This window comes from Acinonyx jubatus, chromosome B4 (assembly GCF_027475565.1).
Source record: "Acinonyx jubatus isolate Ajub_Pintada_27869175 chromosome B4, VMU_Ajub_asm_v1.0, whole genome shotgun sequence".
Classification (NCBI taxonomy): domain Eukaryota; kingdom Metazoa; phylum Chordata; class Mammalia; order Carnivora; family Felidae; genus Acinonyx; species Acinonyx jubatus.
Window position 1 is genome coordinate 123,970,330 of NC_069387.1, and position 19,998 is coordinate 123,990,327.

At 40.4% G+C, this 19,998-nt stretch overlaps 1 protein-coding gene across 11 annotated transcripts in view; it reads left to right on the plus strand.

Moving 5' to 3' along the window:
- The first annotated feature begins 4,034 nt into the window (after positions 1-4,034).
- RIC8B (RIC8 guanine nucleotide exchange factor B) overlaps positions 4,035-19,998 on the plus strand; it is a 102,468-nt gene continuing 86,504 nt past the window's right edge. For 4 of the 11 annotated variants that reach the window (XR_008300458.1, XR_008300462.1, XM_053226688.1 and 1 more), the window contains exons 1-2: positions 4,035-4,620; positions 13,343-13,390. Coding sequence is in view for 6 of the 11 variants with exons in the window: in XM_053226688.1 (XP_053082663.1) it covers positions 4,537-4,620; positions 13,343-13,390 (132 nt within the window). In the remaining 5 variants the exon portion in view is untranslated. The remainder of the gene's footprint in view (positions 4,621-13,342; positions 13,391-19,998) is intronic. The other 7 variants (XR_008300459.1, XR_008300461.1, XR_008300463.1 and 4 more) reach the window with 4 other exon arrangements.

Sequence of the window (19,998 nt, forward strand, 5' to 3'; positions counted from 1 at the left end):
AAACTCCCTCCACCATTCTTTCTTTATAATTTGCCTTCCCCGAGAAGGCTTTTCTGCTTCCTTGTCTTCCCATCAATGTTCATCTTGCAATTTCCACAGTACTTATGTTCAATTCCTTTCTTCCTATTAAAAAACATTCACTTATTTCCTGGGTGTTTCCTATATCTCCAAAGGACAGGATCAATTGTTTCTACTTATTTTTTTTTTTTTTTTTATGGTGCCTAAGACAATGCTGTGCTCCAAAAAACCACCAAATAGTTGTTTAAGGAACAAATCATGTTGATTGACTTTGCTACAAAAGGGAGACCTTGTTATTGGTAGAAAATGAAATTAAAATCACTTTCTTCTGCTAGGTTATTCTGAATTCTCAAAGACTAACGAGTCACATGCACAGAATTTGATAGTTATCAAAAAACTAGGTCAGGGGCGCCTGGGTGGCTCAGTAGGTTAAGCGTCTGACTCCTGATTTCAGCTCAGGTCATGATCTTGTAGTTTGTGGGATCGAGCCCTGAGGGCACAGAGCCTGCTTGGGATTCTCTCTCCCTCTCTCTCTCTCTCTGCCCCTCCCCTGCTAGCATTCTCTCTCTCTCTCAAAATAAATAAACTAAAAAAACAAAAAACAAAAAACAAAAACAAACAAAAAAAAACAACTAGTTTGGTGGTTGATAGTGTATCAAAATATTAGTCCAGTGGTTCTGAACCCTGGCTGCTCATTCAAATCAACTTGGAAGCTTTTAAAACTACCACTACCCAGGCCTCACCACAGATCAACTGAATCAGAATCTTTGCAGGTATGCCCAAGCAATGATTTGCATATGCCATATTGGTATTTGATTTGCACATATTGATTTATACAACCTCACTCTTATGAATAGATTTTTCTAAAGAATGAGCATGATCAAATATGGTTTTGTTGTTGTTCTTAGAATCACAAAATTTTAGAACTGAGAAAGAACTAAGATAATATCTGGACCAACCCCTTTATTTTACAGCTGAAGACTCTGTGGCTTAAGAGAGTTTGAGTAGCTTGATACAGTGGCGAGATGATTGCTGAGTGACCAGTCATATCCTGAATTAGTGGAATTCTCTGAACTCCACACAAAAAACATTGTGTGTATGTGCGTGCGTGTAAGATTTGGATTTTAAAAGCTGTTAGCACCAGGTACTACTTAAAGACCAATTTGGCACATTCCATCTAGCCCGTTGTCATGGCAGAGGAAATGTCACAGTGGGATATATCAAAGTCCAAAATAAATGACTAGTATATATTTGCAGGCTTTTTCATTGGCCCCAATCCATAACATATTACGCTATCAGAGCCCAGAGCACTTCTAGCCCTTAACTATACCACTTATTAGCAGATTTACTGCTTATGAGCAAGCTAATCAACACCCTGAACTTCCCTTTTCTCTATAAAAAGACAGTGCCTGTCCTATTGACCTTGCATTTTTCAGCTATTATAAGGATTAAATCAGATGATCTACGTATGGATATCTTGAGAATAGTAAGGCACTGTGTATATATCTGTATAGAATTACTATGTTGCTATCTTTCAGAGCAATGACTTGTGAATAAACGTGTTACTTTGATTACCCAGGCTCTAAACCCTAATTCCTTGGTACCATGCCACCCAAGAATCAACAGGAACTGGAGTTAGTGCTGGACTAGAGTCTCTAGTCACTGAAAGTACCCCGTAACTAAATATTCAGGGAGGTAAAATGATGTAGTGACCCAGGATTTAGCTAGTCTAGGCTCTAGTCCCAGAGTCTGCTTTTAACTATTGACTTTGGACAAATCACTTAATTTTTCTGGGACCAGAGTCTCGTCAGTGGTCAAAAGATGACTTGAATTAGAGTCAAAGATCCTTTTGATTTATAAAATCAGAATATTAGTGCTTAATTAAAATTACTAAAGTGCAATTTCCCAAGCCGTTAATTGATGTGGTTTCACATTTTTTAAATCTCTTTTTAGAAGTTCAGGGTTGGAGCCTAAAAACATAAGCCTATTTCTGGTAAATAGACATTTTGAACACATGTGTAAGACCCTTGTTAAAAGCAACATCTCTACTCAGATACTTTATGCTTGTTAGTGTCCTGTCCTGATGCCCTTGCTCCACAAATAAATATATGGTTACCCAAAAGGCATGTAATACACTACTGGACACAGAGTAGGTACCCAAATACTGTTACTTTACAGCTTGCAGTAGGAGTCCTAGCTCTTATTACTTAACTTGTCTGAGCCTGTTTTTGTATTTATAAATGGGAAAATAGTACCTTCTTCAATGATCCACTGAGATAGTGTATATTAAAATGCAGAAAAAAGCGGGGTGCCTAAGTGGCTCAGTTGATTCAGCATCCAGCTCTTGATTTTGGCTCAGGTCATGATCCCAGGGTCATGGGATTGAGCCCCGTGTTGGGCTCTGCACTGAGCGTGGAGCCTGTTTGGGATTCTCTCTCTCCCTCTTTCCTTCTGCCCCTCTCCTCCACTCATGCTCCCTCTAAAAAATAAAAAAAAAAAGTTTTATAAACTGTTAAAAACAATTGCAAGGTATTACTATTACCTAAGGAATGCAGACCGCTCTAAGGGTATTTTTTTAAGAGACAGATTAAAATCTTTCTGCATTAGTTTATCATGGACACAGCACCTACTCCAGTGCCTGGCTCAACAGATATGCTCAATGAGTGTCTGCTGCGTGAAGAGTATAATCCGCAGAAAAATCAAAAGCTCCATGAGCTTAGATTCCATATTTCTTTTTCTCTGCAAATTCCCAGAGCTAACACAGCATCTGACAGATAGAAGAAGACAATAATTATCAGATGAAAAATTGTTACCCCTCTAGTTCCTCTTCAACACAGCTCAAGAGGTAGACATGGGCAGAAGAGGCACCAAAGACGATTTGGAGTGGAACTGGAAGTTATTTGGAAAATTCACCCACTCTCTAATAGCTTGGGAAAGCAAAAAAGCAGCACAGACTCTTGAGTTCCATCAAGTTCAGTTTCCAAATTGTGCAATCTTGGTAAATTAATCTATTAACCCCACCGAGACGGTTTGCTCCTCTTAAACTGAGAATAGTACCCACCTCATAGAGTTAAGCACTAGAATGGGAGCTCCGCAAGGGCAAGGACTTTGAGGCCCACTGCATCTACACTGGACAGTACTGAACTATATTGAACAGTGCTAGACACAGCAGAGGTTCTCAAATACTTGTTGCCTGACGTTGTGAGAAACTGACGGAGAGGACACAGGCACAGTATGTAACAAAATGTTTGCACGTAGTAAACACTCAGCAAACGTGAACCTCTTCCATCTTCACTATCCCCATCACTACCATTACTAGCACATCGGTATTATGTGACTGGCAGATGGAGAGCAGTCACCTTTGGAGAAAGACCCGGATTCAAATCTAATCTAACTCCCCATTTACCAGTTTTGTGACACAGGACATATCACTTAACCTATGCTGGTTCCTTTGGTTCCAGAAAAATCTCCACGTCGTGAGAATCAGAAGCTATATGGCAACGACCTAACGCTGAATCTGGAGCCCTCGCGGCACGCGATACGTGGCAGCAACTATTACTAAGGAAAAAAAAAATCCCCTTTTCTCCAGATAACTGCCTGCAATTTCCCACATTACTGTAGCTGAATACGTAACATGACCGCAAACAAGGGGAGGAAGGAAAGAATTTCAAAGAGACCGAAACCGCTAATCAAGAAAAAGAGGGAATTAAACCGGTGTTTGACAGTTCCCACCAAGGGGTGCTAGTTTCCCCGACTGTCAACCTGTCCGACCGGCCAAGGCTCGAGCAGGACAACCAGCTCTGATAGGAACAAAAAGGAGGCAGAGCAGACGCTTACACCCTCCCCCTAACGGTCTCTTGGTCGCTAGCCGCTGGCCTCTGGCTGCCGCGGGACTCCCGTTTCCGGCCCTGACCGGACCACAGCTCCCAGCATGCCTTTGGCGGGAAGTCTTTTCCCGCTGGATGACTACTAATCCCGGCATGCCATTCGGTACTCCAGTAAATTAGATGGAAGCGTGGAATGACCCCAATGAGCGCAGGGAATTGTAGTCCATTTAGCTGCTGGCTTTTAGAGGGGCGGGGAAGAGCCGGGTCGCTCTCGTCAGCTGAGGAGAATGATTCATAGAGGAGGGTCAGGAGAGAACAGTTCTGGCTGCGAAAGCCCACTTAAAAGGCTGGGCTCTTCTGCGAGGGAGGGAGAGGCAGGAGAGTAAGCGAGGCCTCGGGCCTGACCTCGCCTCAGGCCGCTCGTCAGGCCTCCATCGAGTCTTGGGCCTTGTCGGGGGCGGCCGCGAGGCGCCGGTTGCTGGGGGACCGGTGACGTCGCGGGGTGAAAGTTGAGGGGCGGTGACGTCGGCCCTGCCCGGGCGGAGGCTGGCGGGTTGGAGGCAGGAGGGAGGGAGGGAAGGAGGGAAGGAAGGAAGCTGGGAACGAGCGAGCGAGCGGGGGCGCGAGGCGTTTACCTGGAGGCAGCGGCTTGGGCGCGCTGAGCGGCCGCGGCTCCCCCGCACCTGCGGCCATGGATGAGGAGCGCGCCCTCTACATCGTCCGGGCCGGCGAGGCGGGGGCTATCGAGCGGGTCCTGAGGGATTACAGCGATAAGGTAAAGCGCCCTGGCCCCGGGCGTGCGGTAGAGCACCCCCGGGCCGCCCTCGGGGCTTGCACATCGCATCCCTCCCAACCCCCCTCATTCCGGGGATGCGCGCTGCTCCCCCCAGAAAACGTTTCCGGCTTGGGCATGCGTGTTTGTGCCCCCAGCCTTTCCCGTGCGTGCATCCTGCATCCCCCTGCCCCCACGCTGGCGCCCACTCCTCTGATTCCGGCCCAGCCGGCTGTCCCACGGTTCTCCCCCCAAGCATGCAAGTCACACCCCCAGAATCCGTAGATGTGCGTCTGTGCCCTGTGTCCCACTCTTGAATGCATGAATGCACGCGAGGCTTCCTCACCTGTATGGCATGAAAATCTGTGTTTCCGTGCTTAAACACGGCTCTTGATTAAGCATAAAACGCATCAGCCACGGTGGCAGTTACTTTCTATACCTATAGCACTATATAGTTTTCAAAGCTTGAGGTCTCATATATGGTCTAACTTGATTCTCAGAGTGTTTACGGGGTAGAGGGTGTCATCCTCCCCATTTTATAGATGAGAAAACCGAGGTGCTAAGAACTGAAATCACGCCAAGGTCATGGGCATACTATGTTGTAAGTGGGGGGAGATTCAGACTCCTAGCAATAGCTCTTCTTTGTATCGGGTTAACAGCTTTCCCATCCAGTATCTCATTTAATCTTGACAGCAGTCCTGTGAGGTTTTATCTCCTTTTGCAATTGAGATTCTGTATCAGTTAAGTAACTTGCCCAAGGTCATACTTGGGAGCTGGGACTCCAGCCTAGGTCTTCAAACCATTCATTGTTCTTTCCACTTTACAGCTCTGCAGTAAAAAGGTATCTTGTTGTAAATCCCAGCCACTTCTCTGAATGTTTCTCCAGGAACCGTTAGCTCTCCATTACTTTTTCTTGCAGGAATTTTACGTGGTCACTTCAAAAGGTAGCACGCCACACTTTTATTCTTCCATTTAGAAGACTACTTTATAGGGATGACTGACCACTCACTTCTGTGAAAACGCACTCAACACCAAGTCGTACCCTAGAGACAGCACCTTTCTTCCTTTGACTGACTTGTACTCCTAATTTCCGCTTCTGCGTTTGCTGTGTGCCCACCACTGCGCTTTATTACACTTTGTACGATTGACCTGCCAGGGTGCCAGTTCTGCTCTGGGTGGAGAAGATCCCAAAATAAGATACCTTCATTCCCATTGAACCTTCCCCAACAACCCTGTGAGGAAGTGGTGGTATTCCCCATTTCACAAATGACATTTAGGATAATGTTGCCGTTGAGAGGTGGGGCTAAGATTCGAATCTCGGTTTTCTAATTGCTCTTTCTACAGTACTGTGCTACTTTCTTTGGGAGTATGGATGGATGGATTCAGTTCTGTTCGTATCTTAGCTCCTTCACTTTCCTTTTTTTTTTATTTAAAAAAATTTTTTTTAATGTTTATTTATTTTTGAGACAGAGAGAGACAGAGCATGAACAGGGGAGGGGCAGAGAGAGAGGGAGACACAGAATCTGAAATGGGCTCCAGGCTCTGAGCTGTCAGCACAGAGCCCGACGCGGGGCTCGAACTCACGGAGTGTGAGATCGTGACCTGAGCCGAAGTCGGACGCTTAACCGACTGAGCCACCCAGGCGCCCCATCTCCTTCACTTTCTAATATGCTTTATTGTTGCATATCTGCCTAATTTGGGAGAAATTCACTTGATACATTGGTGTTCATATTACGGAGATGATATTCATTTAACTTGATTTAAAAAAAGATCAGAGGCAGCTACAAACTAATGCTCAAAAGAAAGAAATAGTGTTGAATCAACTAGTATTTATTTTGCAGTTACTATATGCCAGATATCTAGCAATCAGTAGGAACTTTCTTCTTTAGGGACGGGAGGAGGAAAAACCTCTAACTGGATCTTACCACCTTCTTCAATATTTCTCCTTCCCTCCAAGACTAAACTGATTAGAACTCCAGATTTGCTTCCTTGAGTCTACCTCTTCCCCTCCTTGATCTCCCTCCAGGTTGCTTTCCGCACACCACTCCTGGCCAACTGCTATCAGAGCTTAAGTTCTGGACATCTCCAGCTCCCCTTTCACACTGGGAATGTTTTTAGAGTTGTATGCCCAGTGTATATTATTTAAGATGCTATTCCTGAAGTACTTTTTGGGCCAAGCCTCAGAATGCTCTCACTGGATGCGAACCTGGTCAGTCAGCTCCTTCAGAAAAGAGCGCTCCTGTTTAATGCTGATTATGGTAGGGCTAGCATACCAAGAAAATAGCTGAGGTTCATGTTGTTGGTGGGGCTTTGCTCCTCAAGGCGAGAGAGACCTTGGAGGCAGATGAATAGGAAGGGAAAGTATGATTGCGGTGGTCTGGCAGTAAGAATGGGGAGGTGGAATTAAATTGCCCAGCTCTATGGGATATGGAGTCTGAGATCCTGAAAAAGTAGCTGAACACTGTGCGCTTCGTTTTTCTTACCTGGAAAAAATGGATTTGAGAAATGTTTAGAATGAGAGGTGATTGTGGGGCATTGAGGAGTCCAACCAAGAACAGAAATGAATCATGTACACAGAAAGTGATTGGGTCATTGTTTAGGGGAGGAGGTTCTTTATGCCACTTTATTTCTCTAATAAAGCCGGAATTTGAGACAGTTCTAGAAATATGGTATACACATTTGAATAGGATATGTCAATATCTTGGACCATGTAAGAGGACTTTTTGCTTTCCACTTGGAGGTTGAGTTCTGACTCTTTGAGTTCGTTCCACAGATTTTTGCAGAGGAGCATGTTTAATGACTCAAGATAGTGGAAAGAAGGTAGAATTTAGAGTCAGATAAATCTTGGTTCAAATCTGCCTTTTATTGGCTTTATGACTATGGATTTGTTATTTTAAGCCTGGGTCATGGCTTTCTTATCTTTAAAATAGGGATAATATTACCTAACTTATTATGCACCTTTAATTAACTGAAGTTTAATGCTGCACACTGAGCACAGGGCACCTAGGAGGCGTTTACTTAGTGAGTTATAGTTCTAATAGATCAAGGTACTCAAGACGTCTTGTGGCCATAGCACAGGCTCTGGAGCCAGACTGCCTGACTCTGATCTTCAACTTAACCATCCATGTAGCCTCAGACAAGTTAACTTAACTTTGCTGTGCCTCAATTTCCTTACCTGTCAAACAGGGACAATAATAGTACCTACATCATAGATTTGTTGTCAGGATTAAATGAGTTATATGTGTAAAGCCCTTGAAACAGTGCCTGGCACTGAAGAAGAACCCCTAACTTTAGAACAACAAAGGCCAGAGTTAAACATGTAGCCCTGAGTTGATTTAGCCTGATAAAAATAATTGGGGAGTATACTCCATAACTTCTCATTTTCCTTGACCCTTACATTTTCTAATGGGTAGCAAAATACCTTGTACCATGTTTAGAGCCACAGTTACCTATCTGGCTCCAGGTAACAACATCTAATTTCTGTGTTAAAGAGACTGTAATTTTCGAGCCTTCTTGCTTCATTCACTGACTCTTGTTATCCTGGGGAGAGGGAAGATCTACTATCCCAGGAAAAATTAAACTTGTCTGTTTCTCGAGGGCATAATACAAGTTGACCCAACATAGGAAAGTATTAAAAAACAAATAGGAAGAGTGGTTGATCTTTTCCATTTGTCTCAATTCACCTGTTAACCTTTATTGAGTGCTTGCTATGTACTATGTATTATCTGTCCTAAGCACTTTCACATATCATCACATCTAATCCTCTTATATTAAAACTTACGAGGGAGATAGAAGTATTCCCTTTTGCAAGGGGAATAGGAAATTGGGGTTCATAAAGACAAGGTGACTATGAGCTCAAGGGCACATAGCTAGAAGTGGGTTCATGTTCCCTTTACCCTGTCTATTCTGTGTTTTTGAGCACAGAAGAGCAAAAGGTGTTCAGGACCAGTACGTTACTTTCTTTGGTTACTGTTGGGTCCTAATCACCTCCATTCTAGTTATAGAATGAGCTGTTAATCATGGGAGGTATGTATTGTTCTAGTCTAGGCTGTCCAAGCTCCTCCTCCTCCTTCAGGGCCTGCTCTGATACAGATTTAATAGAGAGATTGGTTACCATCATTATGATTATCACAACAAACAGTGATCAAGGGCTCTGAGGTGTACAATATCTTAGTTCCTTGAATCACAAGTTATTTAGACTAGAAGGACTCTCAAAGGTAATTGGATCTATCCCCTTCAGTTAATAGGTGAAGAAACTGAGGCCTAGAGTCATCAACTATAATGATAGCCAGAGAGATGGCTTCATAGCCATAAAAGCCACCTGGGCATATAATTACCTTATAACAAGCTCCAACAGGATTTCGTTTTGGAAATGTGGCAAATTTATGGCCACATTAAAGGGAAAAGTTATTTCAGATACAATCAGGTAGGTCTCCAAGAGTAGTCCTCGTAAGAGAGGAAAATAACACTGATAGCAGTGAGGTCTTCATTTATGTGCTAGAAGAACCTGATTGATCGGGATCTAATATTGAGACAGTTCTAGAAATACAGTCTACACATTTGAATAGGGTATGTAAATATACCGGACCATGTAAGAAGACTTTTTGCTTTCCACTTTGGGGTTGAGTTCTGACTCTGAGCTCATTCCACACATTTTTGCAGAGGAGCATGTTTAGTGAGCTGTTCCTTTGTTATACCTTGTTCTTGTTTCCAGACTGAAATTCTATAACCTCAGTTACTGGTGTTTAGTTCTAGAAGTAACCTCTATTTGTGAAATACAGCACAACATGTACACACACACCACCCCGGTTAATTCCCTTGTATCAGTACTTTTGAGTGTATCTTCTGAAATATGAAATAACTCCTAGTTCTCTAATAGGTATTTGGCCAGATGCCACATCATAGGCCATACTATAATAACAATAGTGGCCACTTACTGAACACCTGCTATGTGCAAGGTGCCATACATAAAAGATAAGGAAACTCTGACAGGTAGTAAAGTTGAATAACTTGACCAAGGTCACACTTTTAGTAAGCAGCTGGACTGGACTCAAACCCACTGCTGTCTGCCTCCTGAGCCTGAGCTTTTTAGAGCCTACTCATAGGATATAAAAACCTATGGGGAGGAGTCCTTGTGAGTCTGGTGTGTCACAGAGCTGTTCCTAGTTTACTTGGTCTCTAAATTGAACAATGGTTTTACTCTTTAGTTTATATTTGACTTGTTGCTCCTGTTCATCTGGAAATTAAGCACATAAAGAAGGTGAGGTGGTTGACTGTTGGCTGGCAGTTCTATAAAGGTATTTATAGCCAGAAATGCTAGTTCCCCTTCCCTTCTCTTTCAGCCTTAGAAAGGAGAGAGAGTAAGGGTTAGAAGTACTGAATAGGTTAGGTATGATCTAAGTTGTATAAAAGAAACCAGCCTTAGAGAAGCCAACATCTTTGGATCCAAACAATCTTGGGGGGTTGAGCTTCTGAATAGATTGGCACATTCAAAATTCAATTTGTATTGCCTCACATGCCAGTATATTTTCTAATTAAATTAAGCCCTCATGCTAGTTAGGGCTTTTGAAAGCTTTTCTCTCTTTCTCTCTTTCTCTCTTTCTCTCTTTCTCTCTTTCTCTCTTTCTTTCTTTTCTCGTTGTGGTTTTATGAGAGGATCAGCCTTGCATTTAAAAGCAACAGAAAATTTAGTCCTTGGTACTATTCAAAATTTTCACCACGAGGGGCGCCTGGGTGGCTCAGTCAGTTAAGCGTCCGACTTCGGCTCAGGTCATGATCTCACGGTCCGTGAGTTCGAGCCCTGCACAGGGCTCTCTGCTGACAGCTCAGAGCCTGGAGCCTGTTTCTGATTCTGTGTCTCCCTCTCTCTCTGACCCTCCCCTGCTCGTGCTCTGTCTCTCTCTGTCTCAAAAATAAATAAACATTTAAATCTTTAAAAAAAAAAAACTTTCACCATGAAAGATTAATTCTACGTAGAAACTGTTTAAAAGATATTTTTATAACTTAATGAAGATCTTTCCAAAAAATGATTTATTTCTCTATGCCTTTATCATAGATGCCAGAAAAAGTTGAGGAGAACCACTGTATTGGCGACTAGGTTCATTTATTGCAGATAATTTATGGAATTAATATTTCACATATAATGGCAAAAAAGCCATAGCTTTTTTTGGTTTCTAAGTGCAATTTATTTTCATTTGTATTGGACTTTTACTAAGCTTCAGTTTACAACCTTAGCCTGATGTCTGTTGTTTCTTTATCTTTTATCTAGAGTTAGTTTTTACTAAACCTCATGTCTATAAGCTCCCCAGTTATAGCCTTCAGATTTACAACTTGTTCTTCCTTTTTTCTTTCTTTCTTTCCTTGTTCATTCATTGGTTTATCTTTTATTTTTAATATTTCCCTTTTAATTATAAAAATACTGCACCAACAATGATTTTGTCAAAAAAAAATCACCAGATATTCCACTGTACAGTTGCTTTTATTATTTTTTTTAAGGTTTATTTATTTTGAGAGAGAGAGCACGCATGCGTGTGCATGAGCAGGGGAGAGACAGAGAGAGAAGGAGAGAGGGAATCTGAAGCAGGCTGCATGCTGTCAGCGAGGAGCCCAATGTAGGACTTGATCTCACTGTGAGATCATGACCTGAGCTGAAATCCAGAGTCAGACGCTTCACTGACTGAGCCACTCAAGTGCCCCCAGTTGCTTTTATTTTTGCATTTCAACACTCAAGCCTTTAATGCATCCGTATACATATGTAGGTACTGTCATTGTAGACATCTAGCTTGGTGTTTTACTATTTTTCCACTGATGCCATTATAAGTAATTTTCCATGTTGTTAACAGAGATTTTTAGCCATCTTTTTTTATTGCAATATAATATTTTATCAGGTGGATGCACAGCAGTTTATTTCATCAGTCTCCTGTTGTTAGATATTCAGTTATCTCTTTCTTCCATAATATTAGATAACACTGCAGTGAATATGCTTACATATATGACTTTACTCTCCTTCTGGATGATTTCATTAAGATAAATTCCTACAAGTAGAAGTTCTGAGTGAAAGGATGTGAATATCTTTATGTTTTCTTGTATGTGTTGCCAAATTACTTTCCCTTTTAAAGTTTATGTCAATTTATACTGCTGCCAGCAATTTTGCACCTGGATTATTGATGCCCATTTCTTAGAAGGCTTTATGTCTTCAGTCTTGCTCTCTCCTTTGATCTGGCCTGAAAGCAACAGCCCAAAATATTCTCCCAGAATGCTGTACTGTTCACACCTACCTCTGTCTTCCTTGGTTGCCTATCACCTGTCTGCCAGTTTAGGTATAAATTTTTAAATCCAAGCCATCTAACCACCTAACATCATCTATTTTAATTGTTTTGCAAACCTTATGTGAAGCAGCCTCTCTTCAGTTTCTTCAAACAACCCTTCTTTCTTACCTCAGTCTTCCCTCTGACCATTTCTTACATTCAGAACCACTTCTCTGTCAGCATTTCTCCATCTCACTTAATTTCAAAAATTGCTTCTTCTGCAAAGCTGACGACACAGAACCACCTGTAATGATGATATCTTTAGTACTTTGTGTACTTAACTCCTGATGAGTTGCTAATAAATGTCAGTGTGACCAATGAGAAAAATACAAAAACAAACAAACAGACAAAACAAAGATGTTCAGTGGAGATTGCTTTTAAAGGAAAACTCAAGATTCATAAGAGCACTAGGTTCCCCAGAATAAAACTTGAGAAAAGAATGAGAAATTTTGTGCTCAATTTTTGGGTCCTATCACTGTTTCTGTGGCTGTGGGCAAGTCAACTTACTCCATCCTCTGTTTAAGCTACAGAGTGGAAAATATAGTGTTGCCAGTCATCTCAGGAGACTCATGACACTTTCTTCGCTTCTGGTTATTTTTTTCCTCAATATCATTGGCATCATAATCATTATAATCCTAATATTTACTGAGTGTTTACTATGTGCCAGGCACTGAGATGGTATATATATATATGCCTTTGCTGTTTTAACCCTAACAGCAGCTCAGAGAACTAGGTATCCCCTCTATTCACATGAGAAATCCATTGATAGAGATTTTGTTACTTGCTCTGCTAGTTAGTGGTAGAGCCATAATTTAAACCTTAATTCGTACAGAATTACTTTTCTGAAATACCAGTCTATCAAATCCCTTCCCTGTCTACAATTCCCTGATCATTTCTTAGTGCATATGAAAAAGAAAGTACAAACTCAGCAACATTGGAAGACCCTTCCAAATTTCTGTCCAGTTTACTTTTCCATTCTCTTCTTTCTCTACTCTCCCATCCCCTCACATGTCCTATATTTCACTCTGGCAGAGCTGTTTATTTCACAAATATATCATACCATTTCACACATCTGAGTCTTTGTTTCTGTCTCTAGAGTGCTTTCCATTTGCCTCCTGGAAAACTCCTATTCATCCCCAAGGTCCAGTTCAGATGCTCTGTACTCGATGCAAAGCATTCCAGATTTTCCTGCGTAGAGTTAGTGGCTTGGTACTCTTATGTTCTTTTGTCTGTTTTTCTGCTGTAGTCTTTCACACTGCTTTATAATTATTTGCTTACATGCCTATCTCTCTTGCTTCAATACGAGTGTTGAAATACGATATGGAAAGGCAAGATTTTTACAAAGATACCTTTTAAATATAGCTGCAATTAAAACTCTGTGTATTTAAAATGACATTGTTTCCCTTTTCCCCCCTCAGCATAGGGCTACTTTCAAATTTGAATCAACAGATGAAGATAAAAGAAAGGTAAGCCTTGGTGTTACCGTGTGTGGGGGGGGGGGGGGTGGGGGGGGGTATGTGTGTGTTTCATTCATGGACTTTCTAAACAGTGAACTTGTTTTTATCTGATGATTGTTTAGTTTTTGGTTTCCTTTCAGTTTGTTTTTAGGAACTGAGAAAAAGACAAGTACCAAGGTTAGTATGGATTACACACAACTTTCTCCTGTTCCATCTCCACAGGACCATTATGCTTGCATAAATCAGGGGAATGGGAACAGTTCAAAGGGGACTCTCTCCATATCTTCTCACCTCCAGAGCTTGACTTTATTTGGTAATAGACCTATAGATTGCCCAAAACGTGTTGTTGGTGTTGTGAAACTTGGCTTTGGCTTAAGTTTTGGGAAAGCAGCTGTTGATGCTGCTGCCCCTCAACTACACGTTGTTCCCTGTACTGGCAGTTATTTGTGTTGTCAGCAATTGTCTCGGTCACTGACTTAACAGGCATAGAGAAAAATGGGAGTCAAGAGACTTGCCAGTAGATGAGTTATTATAAGAAAGGGTGCATCTGAGATACGGTCATATAATGCTATGCTTGCCGGTTGGGGTTGCCTGTGGTTGCTTTACTTAGCTGATTAGAGCATGATGCTAAAGGAGAAGGCTACCAATTCCCCACGAGCATTTTGCTCAGCCCCATACATCTATCCCTGACCTTACAAATGTCAAGACCCAAGTGAGAGGGCATGATTGAGTGTAAACCTATCGCTGCTGCTGAAAAAATAGCTTAAATCCAGTACTTTGTTGGAAGCGGTTTGATAATACCTTGAAATCATCCCTTTATTTACCTCCACCCCTACCTAATGTCTGCATTTTGCTCATTTTACCTCTTAAGATTCCTTTAGTACACTCTCTCCTTAATCCCCGCCCTAATGCAAGCCTTCGTCTGAGTTCTGTACCAGTTTCCTAATCGTTCTTTTTCCAGTTATATGCCCTTTCAGTCCATTGTCCAGAATTCTAAAACAATATGATCTTGTCATTCCCATCCTTAAAACTCTTGAGTGACTTCCTTTGCCTAGAGAATAAGGTCAAGTATCTTAACATGGTATACTACTTGTGCAGTGATCTGATCTCTGCCCACTTTTGCAGCCTATTGCTTACTATTCTGTTGTATTTTGTGCTTTAGCAATATGCTTCAGCTGTATATACATACACATCCCTTCTGTTTCTTACTTCCTAACTTTGTATATGTTGTTTTCTACCTAGAATGCCCTCTCCTTCTTGTTTACCTCTTCCTCTTTTTACCTGGTTAATTCTTACTCAGCTCTAGGAGCACCTCCTTCAGGAAGCCTCCTCTAGCATTCTGTCAGGGCGAAGTACCTCTCCAGTGTTCCCATAAAATTCTATGTATATCTCTAATACTATACTTATATGTTGTCTCTTAATTATGTATTGACATGTCTCATTGTTACACCCTGCAAACTCTAACCATAGATACTGTTATATATCTTTATATCCTTCACATCTAGAGTGCCCAGCACATAATAGGTACTCAAAAAGTATTTATTGAATGAGTGACATGGGGTATAAACTTTGGAGGTTAAACATTTTCTTTTGGATTTGAACAATGTAAACAAGACTAGAGTGCATTGTAGAATGGATTCTCAACTAGAGATACGCTGTTTGGAGAGCGTTTTCAAGATAGGCCTACTCAGGCCTGACTCCTTATCTCCTAAGTCAGAATTTGGGAGGTGGAATCCAGGCATGTATATTTTTATAAATGATCTTCAGGATATAAGTACTCACATTTGGTGGCAGTGCAAAATGGCCACAATCCCTATGGAACAGAAACTGGCACTATCTACCAAAATTATAGATGCATTTTGCCCTTTGACCAAGCAATGTCACTTTTAGAAATCTATTTTGTGGATAGGTAGAACCAGGTAAGCAAAGCTTCATTGAAGCACTATACATAATAGCAAATGATTAGAAGCAAACAAGTCTCCAGAAATCAGGGAGTATTTGAAGAACTAGGGTGCATCTGCATAGTGGAATATTATGATGTAGGAAAGAGAGGAAGAAGGGGAGGGGGAGAAGGAGAGAGACAGGTATGTGTTAATGGGACAGAGAGTTAAGTGGGGGAAAAAAGCAAGGTGTTAACCTATTTTTTTACACACTCATGATAGGAATTCAGGTGAGGGAGGCACCTACTATTTTGATTTTATTTGAGAGAATCCATACTATATCTGTTGATTCATTGTGTCTTGGGGCTCTGACACTAGAATCTTTGATAGTACTTTTACTGGTCTAAATAAGTACATTAGGTGGTGCTTGGGTGGCTCAGTCATTAAGCATCCAACTCTTGATTTCAGCTCAGGTTACGATCTCAGGGTCTGTGAGATTGAGCCCCTAGTCAGGCTCTGTGCTGACAGTGTGGAGCCTGCTTGGGATTCTCTCTCTCCCTGTCTCTCAGTCCCTCCCCTTCCTGTGCACATCAAGGGGAGGGGTGTGGGGAACCATCTCAAAATAAATAAACTTTAAAAATAAATAAGTAAGTAAGTACATTAAGACAGGGATTCCCCCCATTTCATATAAGTTTCAGTTGAGGGAGAATAATTTCCCACTCAGTTGTTAATAAAGCATGTGTATTTTCTGTAAGATAGTAGCAAAACCTAACATTTCAAAGTATTTTACTGCCTTCTAGGTCTTTGGAGACAGTAACTCCTATACTCCTGTTATTTGCAGTGATAGTGTGTAGATTTCTGCTTCCTGGGAGGTCTGATAATAAACAAACCCAGGGGGCCCCCGGGTGGGCGTCCGCCTTCAGTTTGGGTCATGATTTTGCAGTCGCGAGATGGATCCCCGTTTAGGGCTCTGTGCTGACAGCTCAGAGCCTGGAGCCTGCTCCAGATTCTGTGTCTCCCTCTCTCTCTCTGCCCCTCCCCCACACATGTGCTCGCTTTCTCTTTCTCTCTCTCTCTCACAAATAAATAAGCATTAAAAAAAATTTTTTTAATCCAATTAGGGACCTAGCTAGCTATGGCAAAGCGTAGGTAAAGAAAATCATTTTAGTCTCCAAGGGTTAAAAATCATTAGTGACTTTTTCATGTCTAAGGCCCTAAAAACTTGAAATGCTCTAAAGGATCCACATCCTAACAGCTTTTTAGGTTCTCAGTGTAGAGAGACATAGACTAGTAGGCATGCCTCCACATTAACCCTGGAGGAACTCAAGTTACTGTCCAGTTTGTTTTGCTGCCCTAGTTCTCTTTTCCTCTTTCCTAAGCATGTCTCTGGAGCCTTCTGCCAACAGCTTTTTGGTAATAGCAGCATGCCTTTCGATAAACTACAGGTGCTGTCTTCCTGAAAAGCGCAATACCTTTAGTCTGAAAACTTTTATGACAACTTAGAAGTAAATGTAAGGGAACAGACAGAGCCTCTCAAAAAATAAAACTTGGTTATAATGAGCTTTTTAAGAAATGGTTATATATTAAAGATCCTTAGACCTAATTGCTAACACTTATGTAGTGTTTGCATTTTTACAAAGATTTGCTTTGCAACAGTAATGCACTAATGCTATAAGTATGGTGTGAATATCACCATCCCTATTTTATGGATAAGAAAACTGGGGCTTACATTAATGACACCTTGCTAACACTCTCGTGACTAGTAAGTAGTGGATCCTCAAGTAGAGAATAGATTTTCTGACTGTATATTTCAGAAGGTTTGAAATTATGACTCAATACCTTGTTTTATCTCTTATTTAATTCTTTGAGACACCATTTAGGCAACTAGACTTAAATTGGAAAGTAGCAAAGAAAATTAGCAAAAAGGAGTGCTTAAGATTTTCCAGAGAAGTAAAGTCAGATACAACTGTTATATTTTACATATAATGTAAATAGTTCCAGGTGCATGTGGATCATTGTATATTTGGTTATAAGCATCTGTACTTATTGAAGTATTTGCATTCCTTCTTCTACCTCTAGGCTGTGGTTGTTTATTTGCACATAAGCAAATATATCAATCATGCAAATAGGTAGGATAGGGGGAAGTATGATGAATAATCTGAAATTTACATCAGAGGAAATGAAAGCTCTTATACTGGCTTCTAAAACACAACTGATCTCAAGTCCAATAGAGTGCTAATTGCAATAAATGTTGAAAAATACATGTCATAAAATGAGTAAAAGAATTGCAGCTCTTTTACCTGAAAGATAAGAATACAGCTATATCAAATATGGAAAACCTCAGTTGTTGTTTGAGATAAATCTTTGTGTATATAGTGATTTTCCTTAAAAGAGTGAAGTTGAAAATAGCCAAATTTCAAGCATTTGTGTCATTAGCTTTAAATTCACACAGATAAGCCCATTTTCTATAATGGCAGAGGATAATTGCTGAGTTGAGAACTCTTTGAGAACAAGAACTCTGGCTTAGTTTTTTTATATTTTCAGCCCCCAACACTGCATGTGGCATAAAATAGGCACCTATAGTAAACACCTGTTAAATAAATGGAGGGAACTTGGAGATTGAGTGGAGGCCAGAATTCCCATTACTTGTACAATATTGTTTGACTTTGAATTTGATATTCTCCTAATTATACAGCAGAATCTCAATGTAATGTTTAACGTGAAAAAAATGGATATAAAAGTATTTATACAGGATGATCACAGTCATGCAAAAGTAATAAAAACTGTTCAAAGAAAAATGACTATAAAGAAATTTGCTAAATGGTGGCTATCTGATTTTTCTTTCCCTATTCTGTATTTTAAACTTTTTTCTTGTTTATTGTAGATGACATTTTTCTTTCCCTATTCTGTATTTTAAACTTTTCTATTATAGATTATAATGATTTAATAACATGATAATTATAGGAGCGCCTGAGTGGCTCAGTTGGTTAAGTATCTGACTTCATTTCTTGTCATGATCTTGCAGTCTGTGGGTTCAAGCCCCGTGTCAGACTCTTTGCTGACAGCTCAGAGCCTGGAGCCTGCTTCAGATTCTGTGTCTCCCTCTCTCTCTGCCCCTCACCTGCTCACACTCTGTCTCTCTTTCAAAAATAAACATTTAAAAAAATAGATGTTATTAAATATAAATAAATAAAATATAAAATATGTTATAATTATATAACATATGTTATATATCTTTCTATAGTAATGTGATTAGTGGCATAAGCAAAGACCAATAGATACTTTTTTTGAAATCATTTATTTTCTATAAAATTGAGCATTCTTGATTATCTTATATATTCCTTTGGAGGGGAACATAAAAAAATGTTACTGGTTTGGAAATAATATTGCTTGTGGAGCCAGTTTATAGTATGAAATAAATTTATATGAACATGAAAGTTCATTCCATCATTTGAGATTTTCTTCTTTTTACTTCACCCACCCCAGACTTGGATGTACTTGGCATTATTAGTAGAGATCTCTGTAGTCTACAAATAATTTTTCAGTAATTCCTGTGTGCCAAGTCCTGTGTTAGACTTTGGTTGCTAAATTGGCTATTTGCCTATGGTGTGGGGTTTGGCACTTTCTCAGCTACAGATGCATACTGAAGATTGCCATTGTAGACTCTAGAAAATGAGCAGGTAAATTTCCATATTAGAGTCCCCTAAGGAAAATGTACCAAGATAGAACCAGCAGTTCTATACTGTGAATCCCTGCTTAGGAATAGCTCAAGACATGGATGCTTGTTCTGAAAGCCCTTTACACTTATTTTAGTTACTTGAAATTGTTAAACTCCCCAGTTTTCACTAAAGCAGAATGAGCTTTGTATGCCCTGTAAATTTGACTCAAATTTTGATGTCTCACCTTAGGAATACTTTGATACATGATGCAAGCACAGTTCTTATTTAGAAGACAGTAACTTTAAAGATAATCATTTTCAACATCTTGATTTCTTTAAAACTCTCTCACACACACAACCAAAAGCATCCTAAACCTTTTACTTTTCAAAGTTCCTGTCCAGCTGGAATCTGGCATAAAACTTTACTAGAAGGGCTGAATTGTATCATAGACCAGAGTGAATGCCTCATAGTAGTTCAAAATAATTTAAACTTCTTTTCAGACTCCTTTTTTTATTTTAGATGTTTGCCAAGGCATTGAAAGACTAAATGTAGGGAGAAAGAACAAAACAGCTCTTCTGACTTAGCAAGCCATAGATGTGGCAGCCCATACATGATCTTTGGATCATTTTTTGAGATTTATTTCTCAGAATAATAATAATATCTCCAATTTGTACTTAAGAGTTTCAGATTCATTTTCTCTTACCAGAAAAACTCATCCAGAAGTTCCACTTCCAGTGATGACAGTGTGAGGAGTTCTACAGACCTGTTTCCCACTAAAATGGGTGACTATTATTTTTAAAAAACAACCATTTAAAGTCCCTGGAAATAGTCCACAGAGCATAGTCATTGAAGAAATATTCAAGAAAATTTACTAAAACTTAGTAAGAAAAGTGAAAGTCTGTGGTATTTAAACTGAGACCTGCTCCCTCCCTCCCTCCTATTAGCTGAGCAAGATGGAAACTGTCCTCTAAACTGATGCATTCAAGAATATAGAGCTCCCTCTTTACTCTTTTTTCAGGTAGAAGGCTGTCTTCCCAGTAGAGATGTACGATTAACATTTCTCATCCTGCCCCTGCTA